This window comes from Odontesthes bonariensis, chromosome 4 (genome assembly GCF_027942865.1).
Source record: "Odontesthes bonariensis isolate fOdoBon6 chromosome 4, fOdoBon6.hap1, whole genome shotgun sequence".
NCBI classification, from domain to species: Eukaryota; Metazoa; Chordata; class Actinopteri; order Atheriniformes; family Atherinopsidae; genus Odontesthes; species Odontesthes bonariensis.
Window position 1 is genome coordinate 5,726,424 of NC_134509.1, and position 21,902 is coordinate 5,748,325.

General features: G+C 41.0%; 1 protein-coding gene across 1 annotated transcript; it reads right to left on the bottom strand.

Annotated features, from left to right (window-relative positions):
- Window positions 1-5,668: 5,668 nt before the first annotated feature.
- On the bottom strand, window positions 5,669-9,703 carry mchr1a (melanin-concentrating hormone receptor 1a). The gene is made up of 2 exons (XM_075464346.1): window positions 9,520-9,703; window positions 5,669-8,514 (listed from the first exon to the last, which is right to left on the bottom strand). Exons 1-2 carry the CDS (start codon window positions 9,569-9,571, stop codon window positions 7,496-7,498), a joined length of 1,071 nt encoding a protein of 356 aa, XP_075320461.1. The 5' UTR covers window positions 9,572-9,703; the 3' UTR covers window positions 5,669-7,495.
- Between the last annotated feature and the right edge of the window lie 12,199 nt (window positions 9,704-21,902).

Sequence of the window (21,902 nt, forward strand, 5' to 3'; positions counted from 1 at the left end):
GCTTTTTAACTACGGTAATAAGGAAATATAAAGGTTGCCTGTGATGCTCTGCAGAGTTGTTGATTGCACAACTTGGCAGGAAAGTCTGTTGTGAAGTAACAGAGAAAATACATCGCTCTTAAACACACACTTGAGTCTTCTTTCTCAGGTTTTACTTGATCTTGATAAATCTATTTTTATTTCTGTCTCAGGGTCATGGTGTTTAATACTGAACTGCTGTATTTCTTTTATTTGCTTGTCACCATGTCATACCATGTCATATTTTATTTTATAGGTGTTTTATGATCTGTTGTTGTGTTGCTTGTGTGAAGCACTTGACAAGATAAGTTGTGAAAATTCCAGTAAAGAATATTACCACTATATCACCTCATGGTTTAGCTTTGTTAAAAACATTTTTGTTACTTTGGTTCAATAGAGGCACTCCCAACTATACCAGCACCACTGTGTGTCCCTGGCAACAACCCCTCAGATTGTCTCCAACAAGGTTCCAAAACATCCCTCCTGACACCATCTAAAGGCATGTACCCATGAATACTGTTACTCAGTGCAGCTACACCTCAGACTGAAATCTGTTTAACAGTGTAACTGTTACTAGATGGCTCATACATTGTCTCTTCATCCATGACCATCATTATCAATCATCAATCCATTCTCTAGAGAGATTATCATTTGTTACCCATAGTACACAATGCTTAAGTCTATGTGTGGCCAAGCTGAATACAGAGGCATATTTAGAGCACTCTTGCTATTTTCCTAAAAACCACTGTTGCTGGTTTTTTGGCCCTGCTGCCAAAGCTTCTGCCTGCATCCTTTGGCAACATTCCTGTTGCCTTATTTCTCAGCAGCTGTCACATCACTGTTTATTTCTCAGTACGTCTTTTGTTTGTTTTGTGAACTTTTTCCTGACTTTACAATTGAGTTTTTTTCTTTTTTTAAAAGAAAACATCTGTCCCTGCCAGTGCTCCTAGACATCTCTACCCCAGGCCTGATCAGTAAATTACTCTTTAACACGTGAAGACTGGATGAGGCAGCTGCTGCAAACGTATGTGCCCCAGAAGTGCTAGCTTTAAATGATAAATAATAAAGTTAAAGCAATCCTATAAAACATTTCTAACTTAAAATAACAGCTTGAAAAAAATTGTGCGGCTAGAATGAGTTTTAATATTACGATTGGCCTGTCTCCTATGCCCTTCGGGGGTCTGAGTTGGAATAACTGCCCTATGTAACTTTGCTGGACCGGCCCGGGAGCTGAGCGGAAGTACTTCGACTAGCTTTCTGGCACACCTACCGCAAAAACAAATAGACCCCTCTCACGCTCCCAGGTACATTTGATTACTCTTACCTTCTCGGTCGACATAGCTTGCACCTTCTGACTCCTCGCCGGTTCGTCAACAAACATGAAAGCGAAAGGGTGTTGTATTTACGACAGTGTAACCGTACATTACCTCCAAGCCTGCAGGGGGAGCTCCATAATGGGCTTTTTGAGAAGTTACATTGTATTGCTTTAATGCAAAGTAACTTTTTATTCTAATTAGTATTCATCGTCAGAGGTGGACTGAGAAGACTGGTCATGAATACTAAATGTAATATTATTGCTCATAATATTCACTTCATATAAGAATAATCTGATAATCTTGCTATTATTCATGCATCTAATCTTATCTTCTTTTTTTCCTGTTTCCTCAATTTGAGTTTTTGTCATGTAGGACCTGTGGGATCTTTATGCCACAGGTGAGCTCAGAGTTTCTAATGGCTTTTGTCTCACACTGTGAATAAAATGACAGACCAGGACTACTTCGCTGTTGACTCACAGCGAGCTGAGCAGCATTTGGTGCTGCTCAGTAATCAATGTTCATATTTTTTATAATAATAACGATATTACAATTCGGAATTAAATTAAAAGAATTTTGGCTGTCAGAAGTGTTCAGACTGACAGCCACCAAACAATTCTCAAAAATGTTGAAATGTTGTTCTAATTTGAAATAGAGCATCAATAAGACACTCTTTAACACCAACACATCTGAGCTTCAGGGACAAAATGCCTTTTATCTGTCTTGTTCTGTGTTACGAGGTAGGTTCAGCCCTTCAACTTCAACTTTCCACTTTATTGTCCCCAAAAGGGGCGAATGAATGTGCAGCAAGACAACAACACAAGCACATAGAACAAAAGGACCATAAATATGGTATAAAATAAGATAAAAACATCATAACTAATAAATAAAATAAGAAAGAAACATCATCACACCATAAAATGCCATAGACAACACAAGGGATCAGGTCAAGTGATCAACGATAGTGTGAATTTAAAAGGGAGATGGCACTGGGGACAAATGAATACCTAAATCTGTTGGTTTTTACAGAGAGGAACCTAAAGCGTGAGCCAGATGGAAATAGCTGAAAATCAGAGTGGAGGGGGTAGGCACTGACTGATAAAATAGACTCAGCCTTCCTCAGGGTGGCTTTCATGTACAGGTCAGTGAGACTGCTTTGCTGGGCACCTATAATTTTGCCACTGACCTTCACAATTTTGGCGAGGGAGTTTTTGGCTTTCACGCTGAGGTTGTTGAACCAACAGGGTATAGAAAAAGATAAGACTGACTCAATGTAGGACCTATAAAAAAGCGTCATCATGGTCTTATCCACATTGAAACTGGCTAGCTTGCGTAGACAAAACAGACGTTGTTGGCTTTTTTTACAAATGTGTTCTGTGTTGATGTTAAATTTCAGTTTGTTGTCAATCCAACTACCGAGGTACTTGTAAGAGTCTACCACTCCCACAGCCTGCCCCTTGATAGTAGTGGTCAGGGCAGGGAGGGGGTTGCGCCTGAAGTCAATGACCATGTCCTTGGTTTTTGTGACATTCAGGTGAAGGTGCCAGACCATAAAATCATCTAAAATGGGACCATGATCTATTTAGTTTCCATGGAGAAGGCTAAGAATGATTGAATCATCTGCAAATTTCAGGATGTGTCTGTTTGCATACTGGCTTCGGCAGTCATCCGTATACAGAATGTATAGCAGAGGAGACAAAACGCATCCCTGGGGTGATCCTGCGGAGGATGCCATTTTATTAGAAAGTACCCCATTTACCTTCACCTGCTGGGTTCTTTTTGTTAAAAAGTCCAGAATCCACCCCACTAAACCATTATCCAACTTAAAATTTCTTACCAACTTATTAACTAAAATGTGTGGTAGTATTGTATTAAAAGCAGACAAGAAGTCTACAAATAAAATCTTCGCATGTGTGTTTCTGTCCTCAAGATGTTTAAATAACATGTGCAGTAAAGTGGCAGTGGCATCTTCTACCCCACGTTGGGTCCTGTAGGCAAACTGTAAAGGGTCCAGGAATCTCTCTGTGGCAACTAAAATACACCTTTTCATGAGTCTTTCAAAACACTTCATAACCAAAGAGGTCAGAGCGACTGGTCTAAAATCATTCAGGACCTTAGGGTGATTGTGCTTAGCCACAGGGACAATGGTAGAGTGTTTCCAGATTTGGGGGACTCTCTGTTGACTGAGAGAGAGGTTAAAAATATGATAGAATATTGGTGCAAGCTGCTCAGCACATGACATGAGCAGTCTGCCTCCCATGTTATCTGACCCAGGACTCTTCTTTGGGTTAGTGTGTTTGAAAGCATTTGTCACAGCACGTGACAGTGTTTGTCCCTGTTCCAACACTATCCAAGCCTGTGAAATAGCAAGCCTGACACCTGCTACTTGTGGGAAATCTTCTAAAAAGCAACAAAAACTCTAATCTCTTGAGTGTCGTTTTGTTTTAACCTTTACCTCACCACGTACGACTTTCATTGTCATCAACCAACATAACATAAAAAAAAACATAAAAAATCTAGAATTTGATGCAAAAACACTCAAAGAAAAAGTTGGAACACAGGCATTACTATTGTCTTACATCAGATTTCTTTTAATGACACTTTTCACTTGATTTAGGAACTGAGTATGCTAATTCTTGAAGTTTGTCAGAGGAATCTGTGTTCATTCTTGCTCAGTACATTTCAGCTGCTCAGCAGTACGTAATTGTTTCTCCTTTTCATGACAGTCCATACGGCTGCTCGGTGGTGTGGTGGGTAGCACTTTGGCTTCACGGTGAGAAGGTTCCTGGTTGTAATCACAGCTGGGGCCTTTCTGTGTGGACTTTACATGTTCTCCCCATGCATGCCGTGTTCTCTCCAGGTACTCCAGCTTCCTCCCTTAATCCAAACACATGCATGTTAGGTTAATTGATTATTCTAAATTGACCATAGGAGTGTGAATGTCTGTGGTTGTTTGCCTTGTTTGTCTCTGTGTGGCCCTGTGATGGACTGTGTGTACCCTGCCTCTAGCCCGATTACAGCTTGGATTGGCTCCAGCCATCTTGGGTTGCTTCCTCTTGTTTTTGTTGCAGTGATGGTCTACATAATTTTCAAAAGAGGAGAGATCTGGACTGTAGGCAGACCAGTCAAGTACACACACACTGTGCTGATGAAGCCTTCCTGTTGCAAGCTGTGTAATGGTTTTCTTCCTTGACCTTTTTGCTATGAGATCTCTTATGACTCCCTGAATATTTTCTGTACTGTAAAGGTTGAAAGACCAAAGGTCTTTGCAACGTGTGCTTTTTTTTTGGCACAAAGTGGTGAGACACAACCCATTCTTGCTCGACAGACTAGATGCTTTGTTGGATGCTCTTTATGTATCCAATCCTGACACCTTCACTTAAATAACCAACTAATCTGCTTATTTTTGACTCTTCCAGAATGATGTTACTGGTGTATTCGATCAACTGTTCTATCTTTCTTTGCCTCTCCCAACATTTTTTGAAAGTGCTGTTGGCACCCAATTTAATTTTATTGAAATGATCTACAATGAAGCTGGTCAGTGAAGAGACAAAAAATATTTTCCTCTGTGCTTGGGTCTGTGAAATAAAGATTTTACTCAAAAACAAATGTAAAAAAATACAGGTGTTTTTTATTTTCAGAAAACTCAACTTTTGGAGACAGGTTTTGTACCTCAGATGGTAATGGTAATTGCTCTATTTTAGATTCTAGGACTGTAGTCCTGATGCTGCCACCTTCTCTAGTAGCACACCCGTGCAACAAATCACCTTGAGTTCAACGCATGTTTTAATTATCTCACACAAACTAAGGTGAGAGATGAATGAATAGAAAAAGAAGGCCAGCTGAGTGCGAATTCTCTTTTCTTTCTTCATGCCTCATTAATCCATAGTGATAAAGCTGAGAGTTAAGTATTATATTCAGTTCATGTGTTGACTCATTAAGATTTTTATTTTTCTGAAAAACGCAAAAAAGACTAAGACCATGAGCCTTTTTTAACATGTGTGTTAAAACTGGAAAAGCTATATATCAAATGGAGTCCCAAGAATTGTTCATTTTGATATTTTAAAATAAATCTTCACTATACAACATATATAAATGTGTCTGTGTCTGATTTTCGTCTCTGATAACAAGATTATCTATTCAACACTTGTTCTGCCTGCAGAATACTACAATACTAGAATACAAAAGAGAATTGTGGATTCGAATGTGACAGCTTCAATGGCTGAAATCCAGACAACCGAGACAGACCGAACAAGGCTGAAAACCCTTTTTTATTTTCATTGAACATGTATTCATAGGAATAATCCTAACCAAACATATAAATTATTTAACTTCATAATAGTACATACTTAAATAAAACACATTAACAGCCCCTCAATGGGAAATAACATAACACTCATTTGGAGGTATGACTTGAAGCTCTTCCAGCGATTGAAAAATGACTCGATACTGACAGTGTCTAAAATCTTACTGTTAAACGATTCACTGTGTTCTCTCAAAAGCCCAGGCGATCATTTTTAGATGTTGGATTTTTAAAAGTAAAATTCACAGCTTCATTATTTCACACTTGCTCAGTAAGGTACCTCATATCTACAAGCATTTTTCTTGGCCAACCAGGACGTTCAGAAGGGAATGAATTAAATCCCACAAACCCGGGAGCAAAACGGGATGTTGATAAGTGCATTTTAAATTACTTGTTTTTTCCTCTTCTATAGTTCAAGAGAAGATGCTTCTCAGCAAAAATATGGCTTAACTTCCCTTCAAATCTGGTTTATTCAGTTCCTTAAACTGACAAAGAAGCAAACACAAAAGCCGATCCATAAGCATAAGATACACACACAGAAGTGAACAAAGAGCTGCTGCTGAAAAGAAAAAACAAGTAAAAACGATCTCCTTCTGGTTACCTTGTTAAGATGATTGCTGTTGAAATATAGCCAACTATAACCAACTTTTCTTCTCTTTAGTTTTAACACTATTCACAAAAACACATATATTCTGCTCTCCATTTATAGTCATATAGTGTTGGTGGGTGGGTGGAACATTTGCATCATTATTTTGTTCAACATTTATAAAGCTGCACGTGTCACAAGAAGAAAAAGAAAAGAAATCATCACGACCCTCCAGCTGCCCGACACTCGACTGAAAACATCTTGATCTGTGGAGGAAAATGCTCCACACACATATTTCTTTAAATACAAGAAGTGATTGTTTCTCAAACAAGATTCATCATTTCCAGGAACATATATATCATAGTCTGTCCAGCTGTAATAAAGTGTGTCCACTGTCCAGCCTCATCCAAGTCCATGCGAAGATATGATTGGTAGTAAGTAGCCTACTATGTCAACCTTACAAGAGAGACCACAGGAGAGACGATTTAGACTGAAGGAATGCAACATCGGAACTGCATGGTGGTGTGGTGGTTAGCACCGTCGCCTCACAGCGAGAAGGTTCCAGGTTCAACTCCCAGCTGGGGCATTTCTGTGTGGAATCTCCCTGTGTGGGTTCTCTCTGGGTACTCCAGCTTCCTCTAACCATCCAAAAACATGCATGTTAGGTTAATTGGTGTCTCTAAAATTGTCCTTAGGAGTGAGTGTTTGGCCCTGTGATGGACTGGTGGCCTGTCCAGGGTGTACTCTCTTGCCCATTGACTGCTGGGATAGGCTCCAGCCCCTCCGCAACCCGACCGACAGATTCAGCGGTATAGAAAATGTATGGATGGAATGCAACATCCTCAGCTGAAATTCATGGACTCAATGTACAGTGAGTTATTATGTTGCAGTAAATGTCCAAATGATCATGAACATTGCTGCCCGTGCGGCAAGATTTTCATTTCATTCTGTTTTGAGGGCTTTTAGTGTTAAACATTGCTATGGTGCAGCGGCCATTTAAGCGCAAACTCAGATCAGCTAAGTACTTTGTGATGATTTGAGCATTCACAGTAATTAGGCTGATCCCACTAAACTGTAAGCTTCACAGCTTTGAAAATGTAATGAAATTTTAAACGAGTGGACTGAGCCCAGTCAGGAGCTGGTTAAAACTGTAAATCAGAGACATTATAAAACAAGGAAACTGTTCATTTTTGAGGATATGCTCCTCTGTAACAGTTCCAAAGGTTAGTTAGAATAATTTGGATTCGAATCCATTTATTCTTATTCATTGGTTCACTATGAGGCCACATTGCATGGCAACATCTCCCTACAGGTTGGCTCCTGCTGAGCTCCTTCAGGCATCATCCTCACGCTCACACTGCCGCCGTCTGTCATGCTTGGGTTCACACGGAACTTTCGATTAAGTGGGCGCACAACCCTAAGAAACTGCCTCTTGAAGGTTTCACTGATGATGATGTAAAGGAAGGGATTGATGCAGCTGTTGGCGTAGCCCATGCTAATGGCAACATTGTAGGCGTATGAGAAAGCCCGACTTGGATTTTGCACCCCAAGGTGGACAAGTTGGAGGATGTAGTGAGGAGCCCAGCAGATGAAGAAAGCCAGACAGATGGTCACTGCCATCCGGGTCACCTTCTTGGTGCGTACCCTCAGACTCCGTGGAGGCAGCGGTGCCACACTGGTGGACATGTGTTGGAGGATCTTGAAGAACACCAGGCAGATAATGGCTAAGGGTATAGCAAAAGCCAAGAAAAACTGGTAAAGGGTAAACCAATATGTATCAGTGACCGGATCCGGGAGAAGGAGAGCACAGGCAACCAGTCCATCTGGGAGAGGCATCAGACCTGCATACATCAACACGGGGATGATGGTGAGTAAAGACAGACCCCACACCACTCCGATGACCACCGCAGCCACATAGGGTGTACGGACATAGTTGAAGCGGATAGGGTGGACTGTAGCCAAGTAACGGTCAAAGGTCATCGCAGTGAGGATGTAAGTACTGACAATCTGGCTATTGGAGTCAAGTGCAGTGATGACCGTACACATAGCAGCCCCAAAGTGCCAGGTACCATTGCCCAGCAACTGGTGGATGAGGAACGGCATCCCGAGAAGAAACAGGAGATCAGCAATTGACAAATTTAAGATGAAGATGTCTGGAACCGTTTGCTTGGTGCGACACTTGGTCTTCTTCAGAATGGTGTACATGACTACACAGTTCCCTATGATACCCAGAAAACAGATAATGCCAAAGATCACCGGGAGGCTGGCACCGCAGTGAAGGGCCCGAGTTACAGCTGCAACAAAAACAAGAGGAAGCCGCAGTCAATTGTAGAAATACAGGAATTAATTCGTTCATCATTAAATCGTGATAGGAAAAAAAAAGTTGAATTATATCACAATGTGTTGTACACTGTATTAAATCATTGTGTTTATTTTGAAGTCATTTTTTTTCATATATGTTAAATTTGATATTGGCAGCAGCAAAAGGGCAAACAAGCAAAAAACAGTCAATGGAAACGTACGTGAAATATAACATGTCATGAAATAAAGCAGTCAATGGACATCATAAATACCACACAGCAATACCACACATTTACACACTGATGGACACATCTGAGGAAATGTGGGGATCAGTTTCTCTCTCAGACACCTCAACCCTGGTTCAGGAAAGCCAGGAATTGAACCAACGACCCTCCAATTGGCAGACGACTGCTCTTCTTCTTGACATAAAGCCATCTATTATCATTATTATTATTTTCCTTATTGTTATTATTATTATGATTGTTGTTGTTGTTATTATTTTTTTTATTATCAATATTAGCAGTAGTAATAATAGTATTAGTAGTAGCAGTTGTTTTTATCTCTCTTGTTGTATATCGATGAGATGTAATGTGGCCATTACTGTTTGGTATATGTTTATGTTCATGGCTCTTTTGATGAAGCAAAAATGCAGATTCTGGTTAAAGAACCTTTGTTGTGATCATGCGATTTTAGAAGAAAATACTTTGCTGTGAATGTGAAGTATGCTCTACAGCCAAAAACATAAATATCTAGAAAAATCTCAGTTACTTTTCTTTCTTTCTTTCTTTCTTTCTTTCTTTCTTTCTTTCTTTCTTTCTTTCCTCATATTTTCATTATTTTTCCAAGGCACAGCATTCGTACAAATGCACCCGACTTGACATTTGCGCAATACAGAAGAACGTTTGAAGCAGGAAAAATAATGACGACATGAGGGATTTTGTGACTTTAATGCATGCGTGTGTGGAATGTTATGATCGATCCCGCGACGCTCAACTTACCTGTGGTTGAATTAGCTCCAATGGAAAAATTCGCATCGGTAAAGAAATCCATGGGTTATAGTCCAAAGTTACCACTACTTTTAGTGTGTCTGCTATCCAGGTAAACTTGAGGTGAAACAGTCTCTTATGAGAAGTCCTGTCTTGTTCTGATTCCAGGTGTCTAATCTCAGAGAACTAAATTCGTGCTGTCACACAAACCCACACAGCAGAAATAATGAAGCAGCGCATCTGCGCGCGGCTCAGCCTCTGACAGCCGCTCCGACGCTTGGAGGTGTCGGTCAAACTGGTGGAAATCCAGATGAAATTATGAAGAGCCTGCCGGTGACCCACGAGTGCGTGTGTGCTGTCCAGTATTTGATTCTATTGTGTTCATCCGGTGCATGTTTGGTATGCGGGTGATATGCAGAGAGTGCATTCAATGTCAAGCAGAAAAAAGGGCAGAGCTTTAAAGCATTCCAGTTGAACTCTGATATGATGTTACTGAAACATGAACCCACAAAAAAACAACTCAAAACAACAGCAGAAGTAAGTCACATCTGGCTTACTTGTTGTGCACAAAAAAAAAGAGATAGATAGATAGATAGATAGATAGATAGATAGATAGATAGATAGATAGATAGATAGATAGATAGATAGATAGATAGATAGATAGATAGATAGATAGATAGATAGATAACTTTTATGATATACCTTTTCTGGGCAGTAATTACTGCATTAATGCTTTTAGCTCTAAAAAAAAAAATCACAATAGAAGGCTTTGTCAAATTCAGCAATGCAACAGCAGGTTGGAATACAGGTTCTGATTGAATGTAGAAACAGCTGGTCATAGTATCCTCACCACTAGATGGCCTTGTTGCCCCATCCATCCATACCCTCTCAATCCAATTTAGGGTCACAAGGGGGGCTGGAGCCCATAGACATACGTTGACGCCTCATGGCGTGCTGGAACGTAACAGTGTCGCCGCCATATTGGCTGGGTCTCCTCACTCTAGGCTCGTACCAGAATCAATTGGAGTCGACGGAGAGCAACTATAATTTAGTGCAGTTTATGGTTGCAATAACTGGCACAGTATTGATACCAGATCGCGTGGGATTACCTTTCACAAGTAAGATTGAACAATAACTTTGGTTATTTTACCATATATAATATTATGTGCTGCTAAAGCTGCTGCCCCCGCGACCCGACCCCCGGAGAAGCGGAAGATAATGGATGGGTGGATGGATAATATTATGTCATCCTAACTAATGTTAATTACGTGTAACGTTATTACAGCGGGGAGTGGTACTCTCTCTCATTGTCTCTTTCTGTTTTTTGTTTCTTCTTCATATTTTGAAGGTTTCCCAGTGATACAGGCTTGAGGAGGCAATGGGAAGTTGCTATAAGACGGGAGGGTTTTGTTGCGGCTGAGCCGTCAAAGCTCTGTTGTGAGCACTTCAAGCCTGATGATTTTGACAGGACGGGTGAGATTGTCAGGCTTAGAGATGATGCTTGTTAGCCTGATTAACATAGACTTTCAAATCTCTTCGAGATTCTGGTCTGACCAAGACCATAACGAATACGATTCGAAATGGCCTGGTCAACCCGCCTCCCTCGGGTTGCTACTGGTTGAGGCCAGAAAAGGCTGTGCCTAAGCTTAAGCCAATCACACCACTCTTTCCTCTGACGTATGATTTAGCTACCAGCGGGGCTAACTGGTAGATTAAACTCTTACCAAAGCCAGTATCAAGGCGAAACGTCTTTCCTGTCAAGAAATGATTCAAGGGCTGTTCTTTGCTCGATTTTTAACGAGAATCTCCCGTCGAACACTTTCATTACAGCATCTACAGCAGTGTCAAAAGCTTGACGCTGCTCCATGTTGATATTGAATGAAGTGCTTCCGTGTACAATCCATGGGTTGAGCGGCAGTTCAACCACGTCACTACCTTGAACACGCCTCTACCCTGGGCCGTTGGCGCTGCTCAAAGTTGATTGCTTCCCGACAAAGTGGGTGGAGTTCCCATTTTTTCGGGAACTCGAATCCACCTGAATGAGCAGTTTGCCTGAGTAAGTGTAGCCACAGCCCTTTTACAGACAGCCGTTCCACTTCCTATTCGCCCCATTATAAAAAATTTGGCCGCAGTTCAGTTGATTTTGTCTGGGGGCGCTGGCGAGCGAGTGCAGAATGACCATTTTCCATAGGGCTGGCGCTAATAACTCAAAAAATGTCCCCGCTAGCGGCTGAAACCTGAAAATAATACTGTGATTTCTGACAGAGGGATGTGGATTTATATCGAAAGTACAATAACCTGGGAGTTATAGCTTTCTGTTTTCTTACAGGTCTGGCATTTGCGAGTCAGTATCCGCTAGCATCTAGCTAACGGAATCTGAAGAACGCACGGCTGATTACGACCGGCTGCTTTACGGCACTCGTCCACTGTGCCAGAGTGCTAACCTGGTGCCGCTAACAACAACCAAAGCTAAACCAGAGGCTAGTCAGAGAGTATGTAAAAGGGCTGTGCTGAAATCTGTAACTATTTGAGCTAACACCTCTCTGCTAGCTCAGCGCTAGGACTGACCATGCCGTAAAGTGATGCCACATGCGTGACGTCACTCGGGATGCAATACTGACAATAAATGTGTATTTTAAACAAATCTAGTGAGTCTAAAAAATCAAACCAAGTGCCGTTTGAAAGGATAATTTATCCTGCCTTTAGGAAAATTAAAATGAAAAAATATAAAAAATTATATCCAAAGCAATGGCTGGATCTAAGGTGGATTTCATAGTACCACCATAGAGTTCGGCGTGCTCTGCACTGCTTCGTTGGCGCCCCTAGAGTGCAGTACCACCCGGAAATAGCCGCCAGTTTTCCCTCTCCTCATATAGAGACTCTCTGGTGTAGCAGAGCCGAAGGTGTTGCGTCACTGCGAGGGCGGAGCCTGGGTAGATGCTTGTGTCATTTGTGGTGTCTGTATTTCACAAAGTAAGGCTGCACCACATCGCAAAATTAATTACCCTGGAGTTACAGAGTGCCAGCGTACACAAGAACACTGGAATGACCTGGAATTATAACGATTATTTTTCTAGGCCTTTAAAAAAAATTTTACTGAGCTGGTACAGTATATATGTGCAATATTATATTACATATACTGCGTCAATAAATGAGTAATAAGTCATGTAGATGAATAATGAATAAAGTATTTTTCTATTCTATTTTATTCAATGTTTACTGCCACCATATTTATAATTACACCATTTTTAGAACTGTATATATCTTTTTCTAATATATTTAGAACTGTTTTTATTACTCAACACTTTTTTTTAATTCACGACACTTTATTTTCTTCATTGTTGTTGTTTTGTCTGTTGTTCTTGAGTGCCAACAAAATTTTGCTGTAGGAATACAAATAAAAAAATCCTTGAATCCTATATATGGGAGCTTGTATGTATATGTGTTACAGAAGGGTCGTGTGTGTGAGAGAGAGAAATAAATTCAAATGAACAACCAAACGTTTTTCTTTGTTAAAATATAAAATTTATATTTAAATTAATTTATACATTTATCAATATGCCATAGCCTACCATATGTCTTTGTTAAAAGAGCATAATACAAAGTCTTTCAGCATGAAAGCACGCATTTTTAATGTGTGACAGCGTCCTGTATCATAACTAAATCTCTGTTGTTTGTAACAAAGCAAACCGTGTGAAAATTCGGTAAACATTCGGGGAGTTATGATCATTGTAGTTGGGGATATACACCGTCCTCAGTCAAAATAAATGCAATGTGGGGGCATTGGAGACCCAGCCAAGATGGCGGCCGCGCTGATATGTCAGCTACAATAGGCAGCATCAGTCTATAGCAGGGATGTCCACATCCAGTCCTGGAGGGCCACTGTCCTGCAGGTTTTAGATGTTTCCCTGCTTCAACACACCTAATTAAGACCAGTGCATCGTTAGCAGGCTGCTGCAGAACTTAACAATCTTTTGAAGTGATCCATTTCATCTGAATCAGGTACGTTGAAGCAGGGAGACACCGAAAACCTGCAGGACAGCGGCCCTCGAGGACCGAATTTGGACACCCCTGGTCTATAGCCCCTTTCACACTGAGGAACAACCCGCGTTTAATCCGCGAATTTAGCGTGTCCGCTGTTGCGTTCACACTGCCGACCCGGGCTGTCGCGTCAACTCGACTCGCCTTTCGACCCGCGTCGTCGTTGTCTTTTTGCTGAGCCGAGTTTGGTGTGAACGCAATTGTCGGACGTGGGCGTGGCGTGACGTGAGGAGTTTAAAAGACAGAATGGACAGCTGATTCAGAACAACAGCGTGAGGACAAGTTTCACTCTGTTTTACATCAAGTTCGAGACATTTTTGAAGATGGCCAACTGGGGAGACAAGGAGGTCCGCGAGCTCCTCAGCCTCCGAGCAGAGGACGTTATTTACCGCCACATGTCGGGGACTATAGTGCTCTTGTATTCTCCGCATATGTTCTTCGGTTACAACGTGCATCCCACGTTGTAACCATCCACACCCCGTAAAATAACATCTCCATGAACTGCATATACAATTGCAGAAACGAGTCCTCAAGGTGTATTTAACCCTACCTCCGACGCATGGCTTGTGCCTACGTCATTGTACACGCCCAGCATTTTATGTGTTTCGTGTGACGCTCTGCCACTAGGCAACGCCCTCTGAACTCGGCTTCAGGCGACACGGGTCACCTAACACCCAAGCGTTCACATTGCTCGACGCGGGCCGAAGGTGCAATTTGGACCCGCTAAGGTAGCGGGTCGCAGTGTGAAAGGGGCTTATGAGGCAGCTACGTCTATTATGTCTATGCTGGAGCCTGTCATTGGGGTCACCCTGGACAGGTTCCCAGGTTGACAACAAGGCAACCATGCAAGCTTACACTCACAATTTAACCTATCTTTTTGAGTGGTGGGAGGAAGCTGGAGTACCTGGAAAGAACCCATGCATACACGGGGAGAACATGCAAACTCCACACAGAAAGGCCCCAGCTGGGAGTTGAACCTGGAACCCTCTTGCTGTGAGGCAACGGTGCTAATCACCACACCGCCGTGCAGCCTGCCTTGTTGCCCCCGTAGGACAATAACTTGGTCTTACGTGTGTCTTTCACGTATATGCTCTCATTTAACGCTTGATAGCATCTTAGAGAGGACACAGTGACACCGTATCTGATCTATTCTCACTGTGGACAGAGTGGTGTGTGTGTGTGTGTGTGTGTGTGTGTGTGTGTGTGTGTGTGTGTGTGCGTGTGTGTGCGTGTGTGTGTGCAAAGAGTCAGTCCCTCCACAGTATTTACATCCCTGGGAGTTCGGCATGCTATAAAGGAGACTAGAAAAAAAGTAATATTTCATCATCATCACAGCATGAAAATAGATTGACGACATATGGGGCTGATTATACGGGACAGCTGCAGCATAGAGGGCTAACATACCAAATTATCCAGTTTTGGTTTAAACCAAAAACCAATAATCTCAGCCAGATTCACTTTTACAAGTTTGTGTGGACAAGTAAGTAAAGAAAAGAAAAACTGACTCCATAGACGCCCCCCTTTCAAATGCAGGTTTGGTGTGTTTTGTTTCTGCTTCGGTCAGTCAAAATCTTCCCAAGAGAACTCTATGCTAAGATGTCGACAGCACTGCTCTTCCTCTTCAACAACTTTGTTCCGACAGAAAAAAAAAGGTTGTTCTTAGATTAAGTGAACATAATTTCTGCTGTAAATATAAGCCAGTATGACACAAAAGCAGAAGAAGTCCAGTCTTTTTCTATTCTGATGTTGTACTTGCCAAAGATTTAATAGTTTGGTCCATTAGATCATACAATTTACTCTGCTACTGTTAGACATATTGTCAAAGGTAGTCTTGAGATTTATTGGTGTTATGCTTTGGGTTGTATAAAAATCTAAACCTTCACCCCAGGAAATCTCACACTGAAAAAGTTTTTTGTTTACAATTGCTCTACAATTTTCTGCATCTACCTCTCTTTCTGTTCTGACCCAGTACCTGCGATAGAAGTACCCACAGTAGGATTTTGTGTTTTGGTTTCTTAGTTTTCCTATGTTCTGGTTTTTCCTTTGTGTTCATCCCTTGTTATTTCCTGTATTAGTTTGATAGATCCTGACCTTTTGTTCACTTCTGTAAATCTTACTGCTGCCTTGTCACACCTGCTTTGTGTTGCTGTTTGCCCTCACCTGTCAATCATTTTGTAATTTATCCCTCAGTATATCATCAGATCATTATTGTTATCCCGTATCCTGTATTGTTTTGTTCCTCGTAACTATCTGTGAACAGTTTGCTTATCCTGCTTTTTTTTTAAAGCCACCATGATTTTCATTGCCTGTCTTCTCCTCCGCGCTCTGGTAGTCCTGCATTTGGATCTTCTCCTCCCCTCTCGGTTCGACAATGAATCATGACAATCTTTAGTTATTTCCAATAGTTTAAATATAAAATCCTTCTTCTTATTTTTAATAATCAGCTATAAAGAAAGCTTAACATTAGACTTAGCCCCTGATATAATTTTATCAATTGAAAGTTATAGAAACAAGGTCTCCTTCTGCATAGCAGTCATGCCTCCATGTGTCAATAGAAGAATGACAAAAAAATAAAAATTAAAAATAGCCCACAGCTGTTTGCCAGAAATACAATAATGCAACATGATTTTCTGTGCCACCCCAATCAAAGTGATGGTCTTAACCTGTCCATAAAACATGTTTCTTGCTCCGCCACAGCAGAGAAAGGAGGTTTTTCCTGATGGACATAATGATTAAAATGATTTTTCCCTAAGTCTATCTATGTAATGCCCAACCGCAGTTTCTTAATATGCAAACCTAGGCAATGACTGAAGGCCAAAGTTAACAGCAAAATAAAATAAAATCAGGATTCCAAATGAAAGTAAAATTGTTCAGAAAGTAAACAAACTCAGATCCCCCCCGGTTGACAGTCACGTGGGTAACTTCACCAACAAATCCCTCACACCATAATTTGCAGACTTTTGTATGTTGAAAGTGGCAAAATTCTCATTTCAAAACAGAGAAGAAAATTCATGTCCAAAGGCAACAAATGAGAATCATGACCGTGTCAAACTTCCATGAGACCGTGGAGCACCGCTTGTTGGTTACCATCTAACCAAGGCCCTCTGACTCTGATCCTCACTTTTACTGTTAGGTTTTTACTCAGATAAGGACCCCTTAAACAGAGACTGACCGCAGAAAGCAAGTTGGACAGGATTTATTTACAGTATTTACAAATTCAAACACACAACAGTCATCTCTTGTCTTTGGAATCTTTGGTGTAAACTTATGAATGCACACATTTCATCAATAATTCATCTATGCACCTTGTTTGTGTTCTAACCACATATATAGTTTAAACTGGTCTCCTGTCTCTCCTCTCAGCAGTCAGAGTCCTCATGACTAATTTTCAGTTTCATAGTCACTCTCAGCAGAGGTCTGGGTTCTTTGCTGCCCAAAGGCTGCAAAAGCATTCGATGAAGAGATTAAAGAGATGAAGTTATTGTACACACAGCTCATGCTTTAAATGTTTCAGAGGTCTTGTTTTAAATGACATTTGAAGACTGTTCAGTACCTTGTGATTTTGACATTCTTTTTGGCAACACAACTGACAACTTGTCATTCTGAAGAAACGGCCAAAGTTGTCATTATTTCTTGCTTTACCTTCAGGAGTAGCTAGCCATGTGCACATTGGTCCTTTTGGAAAATATCTGTTTAGTTTCACAAATTCCACTGCATTGCCCTCCATCACCCTCTGTTTGTTTATATTCACTTTCAACTTTTTTTTTTTTTTTTGAATACCTGACCACTTTAGCCTCCCTAAATTGATGCTTGGAGTAAGTGGGATTTTACATGTTTGTTTGTCCCTGTGATGCACTAGCACCCTGTATAATAATGAAATAATGAAATAATAAATTTAATGAATATATATAATATAATGAATATGATGAAAGCATGTATGGAAAATTAATTAATGAATAGATACATACTTTAATTCCTCTATGAACAACTTAAATAAGCACAGCTGAGGACAAAAGAAATCAAATGTCATGCAAACATCTTTTGTTGAGATTTTCTGGAGTGGTGGCATTTGTGAACATAAATGTCTGCAACATTCGCTCTAGATGCCGTCTCCCTCGGAAAATCTCTGGAGCATCAGAGCTGGGGCTGATTCTCCTTTCTGCTGACCTGTTTGCAGCTTTCCACCCGTTCCTCATTATTATGATTACGCTCAGATACATGTACCGTGTTGTCATCAGTGGCCCCGCCCCCTGCCTTATTTTCTGGCTGTGAGAGCAATTGTGGAAAAAGGCTGAACCAAACTGTCAGCACATTCTTTTGAAAATCTCAAGTGTTCATTCAAGAAAACAGCTGTGTACAAGCAGTAAAATGTTGCTCTTTCTCCTTCTTCATACAAAACCTATTGTCAGAATTGTCGATTACAAGCTTTGTCTCCATGGAGAGCACAGCCAGAGCATTAAGGTGATCCTGCATCATGGAGTCGCCAAAAAGATTTTGATCCTAGTCAGAGTAGAAAGGCATCTCTCACTTTAGGCTGTTGTCATGGGTGGAGTAATGATTGTGAAAAGTCTGACAGTCTCTATGAAAGTGCTCTGAAGGGTGTTCTCCATTAAAAAAAAAACAGGCACAGAGGCACTATTCTACTGGAAGTCTTACATTTCCTATGCATGTGTCTTCACTGATGTGCCTCAGGGAGCTTCACATCATGTTGTGGGAAACAACTCTCCATGCAGGAGTGTGAGGTGCTGAACAAAGGCGATGCGCATCTCAGGATGAGCCATGATGATATCACATACCTGAGAAACAACCATCAGTGGCTTAAATTTACCATGAAACTATCACTGTACCATTTTCATTTTTCCAAAGCACAGAGTGAGCCTATCTCTGCTAAAGCAGCTACATATTTGTCATTGTTCTGTGAAAAACAGTATGAAGTAAACATATTAAGAACACATCTAATTTGAATGGAAATACAAGATAAACTGCCCGCCGCATCTGTCAAACCAAAATGCTACAGTGTCTTCCTGTGCACCATGTTTGACAGTGGGTTTTTTTCTTGAAAACCAAATACTCCAGAGGACGACTTAATTCAGCAGCCAACCTCTATTGTTTTCCCGGTCCCACAAATGTCATTGTTCTGACACTGTTGTTTTAATGGCTGGCCAGATGCACTTCTACTTCCACACAGAGAGGAGATTTCATTGGTGACATGGTTGATGTAGTTTCTAAAGGTCTTTAAAATTATTTTCTTTGGACATTGGCTGCTTTTTTGCTCACTTTCAGTCCAGTCCTTGAGGAAAATGTTTTATTTATTGATTGACTGATTGATTTGTTTGTTAAACTGGCCAATAAATTATCTCTTAAAACTGACCAATGGATTAGTCAAGTAAAAAAATCAAACTTTAGACATGAACCAAAATAAGCCATTTTTGAAGAGTACCTTTTAGTACTCTCTTACTAGCAGCCTCTCACAAACCCATATCATTTGTGCCCATTTCTATTGTTGCATCTGTTTGTGACACAACCCTTCTCTTTGTGAGGTAGTCAGCAATCCAGTGTGGAGGCATCCACCTGTATTTTCTGTATCTTCTTCTGCAACAGTACAGGCTGGATTGTATTAAAAGCACTGGAGAAATCAAAGAACATGATCCTCACTAGGGATGTAACGGTAACCGGTGTGACGGTAAACCACGATAAAAAGTGTTGACGATAACAATTACCGCATTCATTTCAAATATCATTAATATCACGGTTAATAACACGGTATGAAAACCGTGAGTTTAATCCTTCCCAGCCTCATCCGAGTTCTTAATTTGTCGCGCATGCTCACTGCGCAGCCTACAACGTGCATTTCTTGAAGTTGGAATCATGGCCGAAGGTGTAGATGACAGCACTCAGAGTCAGGACATTTATCAGCCCTCTAAGAGGACTAAATCCGAAGTATGGGCATATTTTGGTTTTTATAAGAATGCTGGGGGACAGTTGATAGAAGATGGTTATCCTGTCTGCAGAACATGCAGGAAAAAAGTTTCCGCTAAAGGTGGCAATACGTCAAATCTCCTTGTTGCACTTTTTCAGCTTGTGTAGGCCTATCAGTGCTTTCTGAACAGATTGAACACACTTTTAAAAATACCGCGATAATACCGAAAACCGTGATCATTTTGGTCACTATAACCGTGAGGTTAAATTTTCATACCGTTACACCCCTAATCCTCACTGTGCTACTTGCTTTGTTCAGATGAGAATGGGCTCATTGAAACAAGTGGATAATGGCATCTTCAACTCCAACCTCTGGACTACAAACAAATTGTAGTGGGTCCTGAAAGGTGTTCAGTTAATTATTGGGGTGAGCCAACAACAGTCCCTCCAAGACTCTCATGATGTGGGATCATAGGGTAACTTGTAAGTCACTGAGGGAAGATGCATGAGATTTTTTAGGTACTGGAACAGAGTAAGATGTATCCCACAGCACTGAACCCTTCTCTTGCTTCAGGCTAAGGTTGATGAGGTGCTGCAGATTCCCACTTAGCTGTTCTATACATTCAGGACCCTTGTGTTGACACCATCTGGACCTGCAGCCTTTTTCAAGGTCAGTCTCTTCAGCTACTTCTTCATCTGACTGCTGGAGACTGAGGCTGGAGGGTGGAAGCAGAGAAGGTCTCACTGTGTCCTTGTGTGTGGGAAGTTGTTGAGAATGTTGTGAAATCAGCTTCTTCACAACTTCTAAACCAGTCAATATATGAAATATCTATCTACGTCAAATCTGAATGATATCCAGATGTTGGATCTCATGGCGCATAAACCATGTCATCATTGGTTGTAATGCATGTTTTGTGTTTACCTCACCAGCAATGATAGGCACCTAGCAGGCAGTACAGCTGATGTGCTGATGAAATGGTGTGAGACTCTGCTCATTTGTCACATCAAAGTGTTTTTACTGTCATTGAGGCAGGAATCCTGCTTTGACTGTGTTGGATCCGCAGCAAAACGCTATTCAAACCAATATAATGGTAGAATCCGTCCATCGATACGTCTATGACACAACATATTTGACCAAGAAATATGAATTGCATTCTGATCTTAAGGTTAAGACTGGATTCCGGATCAAAATATTTTTTGTGATCTTATTTAGAATGGAACCGTGGTGCGATGTGAATTGATGCCATTTTTTTAACCCTGCTAAACACAGTCACACCATCTTACATGTGCATTACAGTTTATACAACAAAAATCTTGTTATTAGGACTATGTAATAATTATTAGGGTGTGATTAATGCATTGTTATTTTTGTTGTGTGTTACTTTTTCTGTTTATACACTAGCCCCCAGGAGGAGAGGTCTGCTCTTTGCCTGACTTGACAACGATTCATACAGGCATATTGCTATGGGCCCAAAAGAAAGGACTGTCAAGTTTTTAAGTCAACCATGTAAACTCAAAGCACATAAAATTGTCTGGCAATTATGTTCTTACAGTTTTTGAACAACAACACTCAAGTCCTTTTCTGCTGATTACCTGGGAGGGCTGTAGGCCACAGACAGATTCATCCGTATGGTGAGCATATAGTTAGAAAGAGCTGCAACCGAAACATTATTTTAGGCAAGAACTCACATTTATTGTATGCTGCTGGGTTGATTTCCATATGAAAAAAGAGAGAACACACCGTGCAACTCTTTAAAGCTGCCGTCGGCAACTTTTTTTTAGTCATATTAGCTTGAACTGTCATGGGATTCTGGAAGTAGAATATTAAATAGGCTGTTTAGGAAAAATCCCGAATTCTGTAGCTCCCTCTGAAGCCTGTAATCATGCTTGCAAAAATCGAGCGCTCCCGGCTGTTTTTAACCAATCACGTTAGGTTTATTATTTATCTATTATCTGAGCAGAACAGTCACCAACCACGTCTTCCATGCTGAGCGTGAGTCTGCCCCCATCTTGTGTGCGCGCACACTGGTGTGAACTCACGTCCACAGAGGGGGAGGGACCTGAAAGTTGTATCAGTTCGAATTTTCCGACTTTAGACTCGGAATTTTGAAAACCTGCCGACGGCAGCTTTAAGTGTAATAAAGGTAACACAAGTGCAAGGTCTAACCTCCCTCCAGCAGAGACTCAAAAATTGTACTTGCTGCTACTTTCCCCTCATAATCTACATGAATAAAAATATATTTATTGTCAAACACTGGCATATCTTATGTCATCACCCCTCTATTGGTCATGTGTTTAAAGATTGACCCATTCTTGGCAACAAGCAAGCTAAAGATTTAGGTGATTTCTTTTATAGGGCTGACTGTTAGACATCTCCTGAACATTTTTTACCCAAGCTACGAGCCGGCAGTTTCCCATTCTCTAATTGTGCTCAG

Excerpts from the sequence above, each read along its gene's own strand:
- mchr1a (XM_075464346.1), bottom strand. The coding sequence starts at position 9,571 with ATGGATTTCTTTACCGATGCGAATTTTTCCATTGGAGCTAATTCAACC. Across the intron at positions 8,515-9,519 it reads TGGAGCTAATTCAACCACAG|CTGTAACTCGGGCCCTTCAC; the intron begins GTAAGTTGAGCG and ends TTTTTGTTGCAG.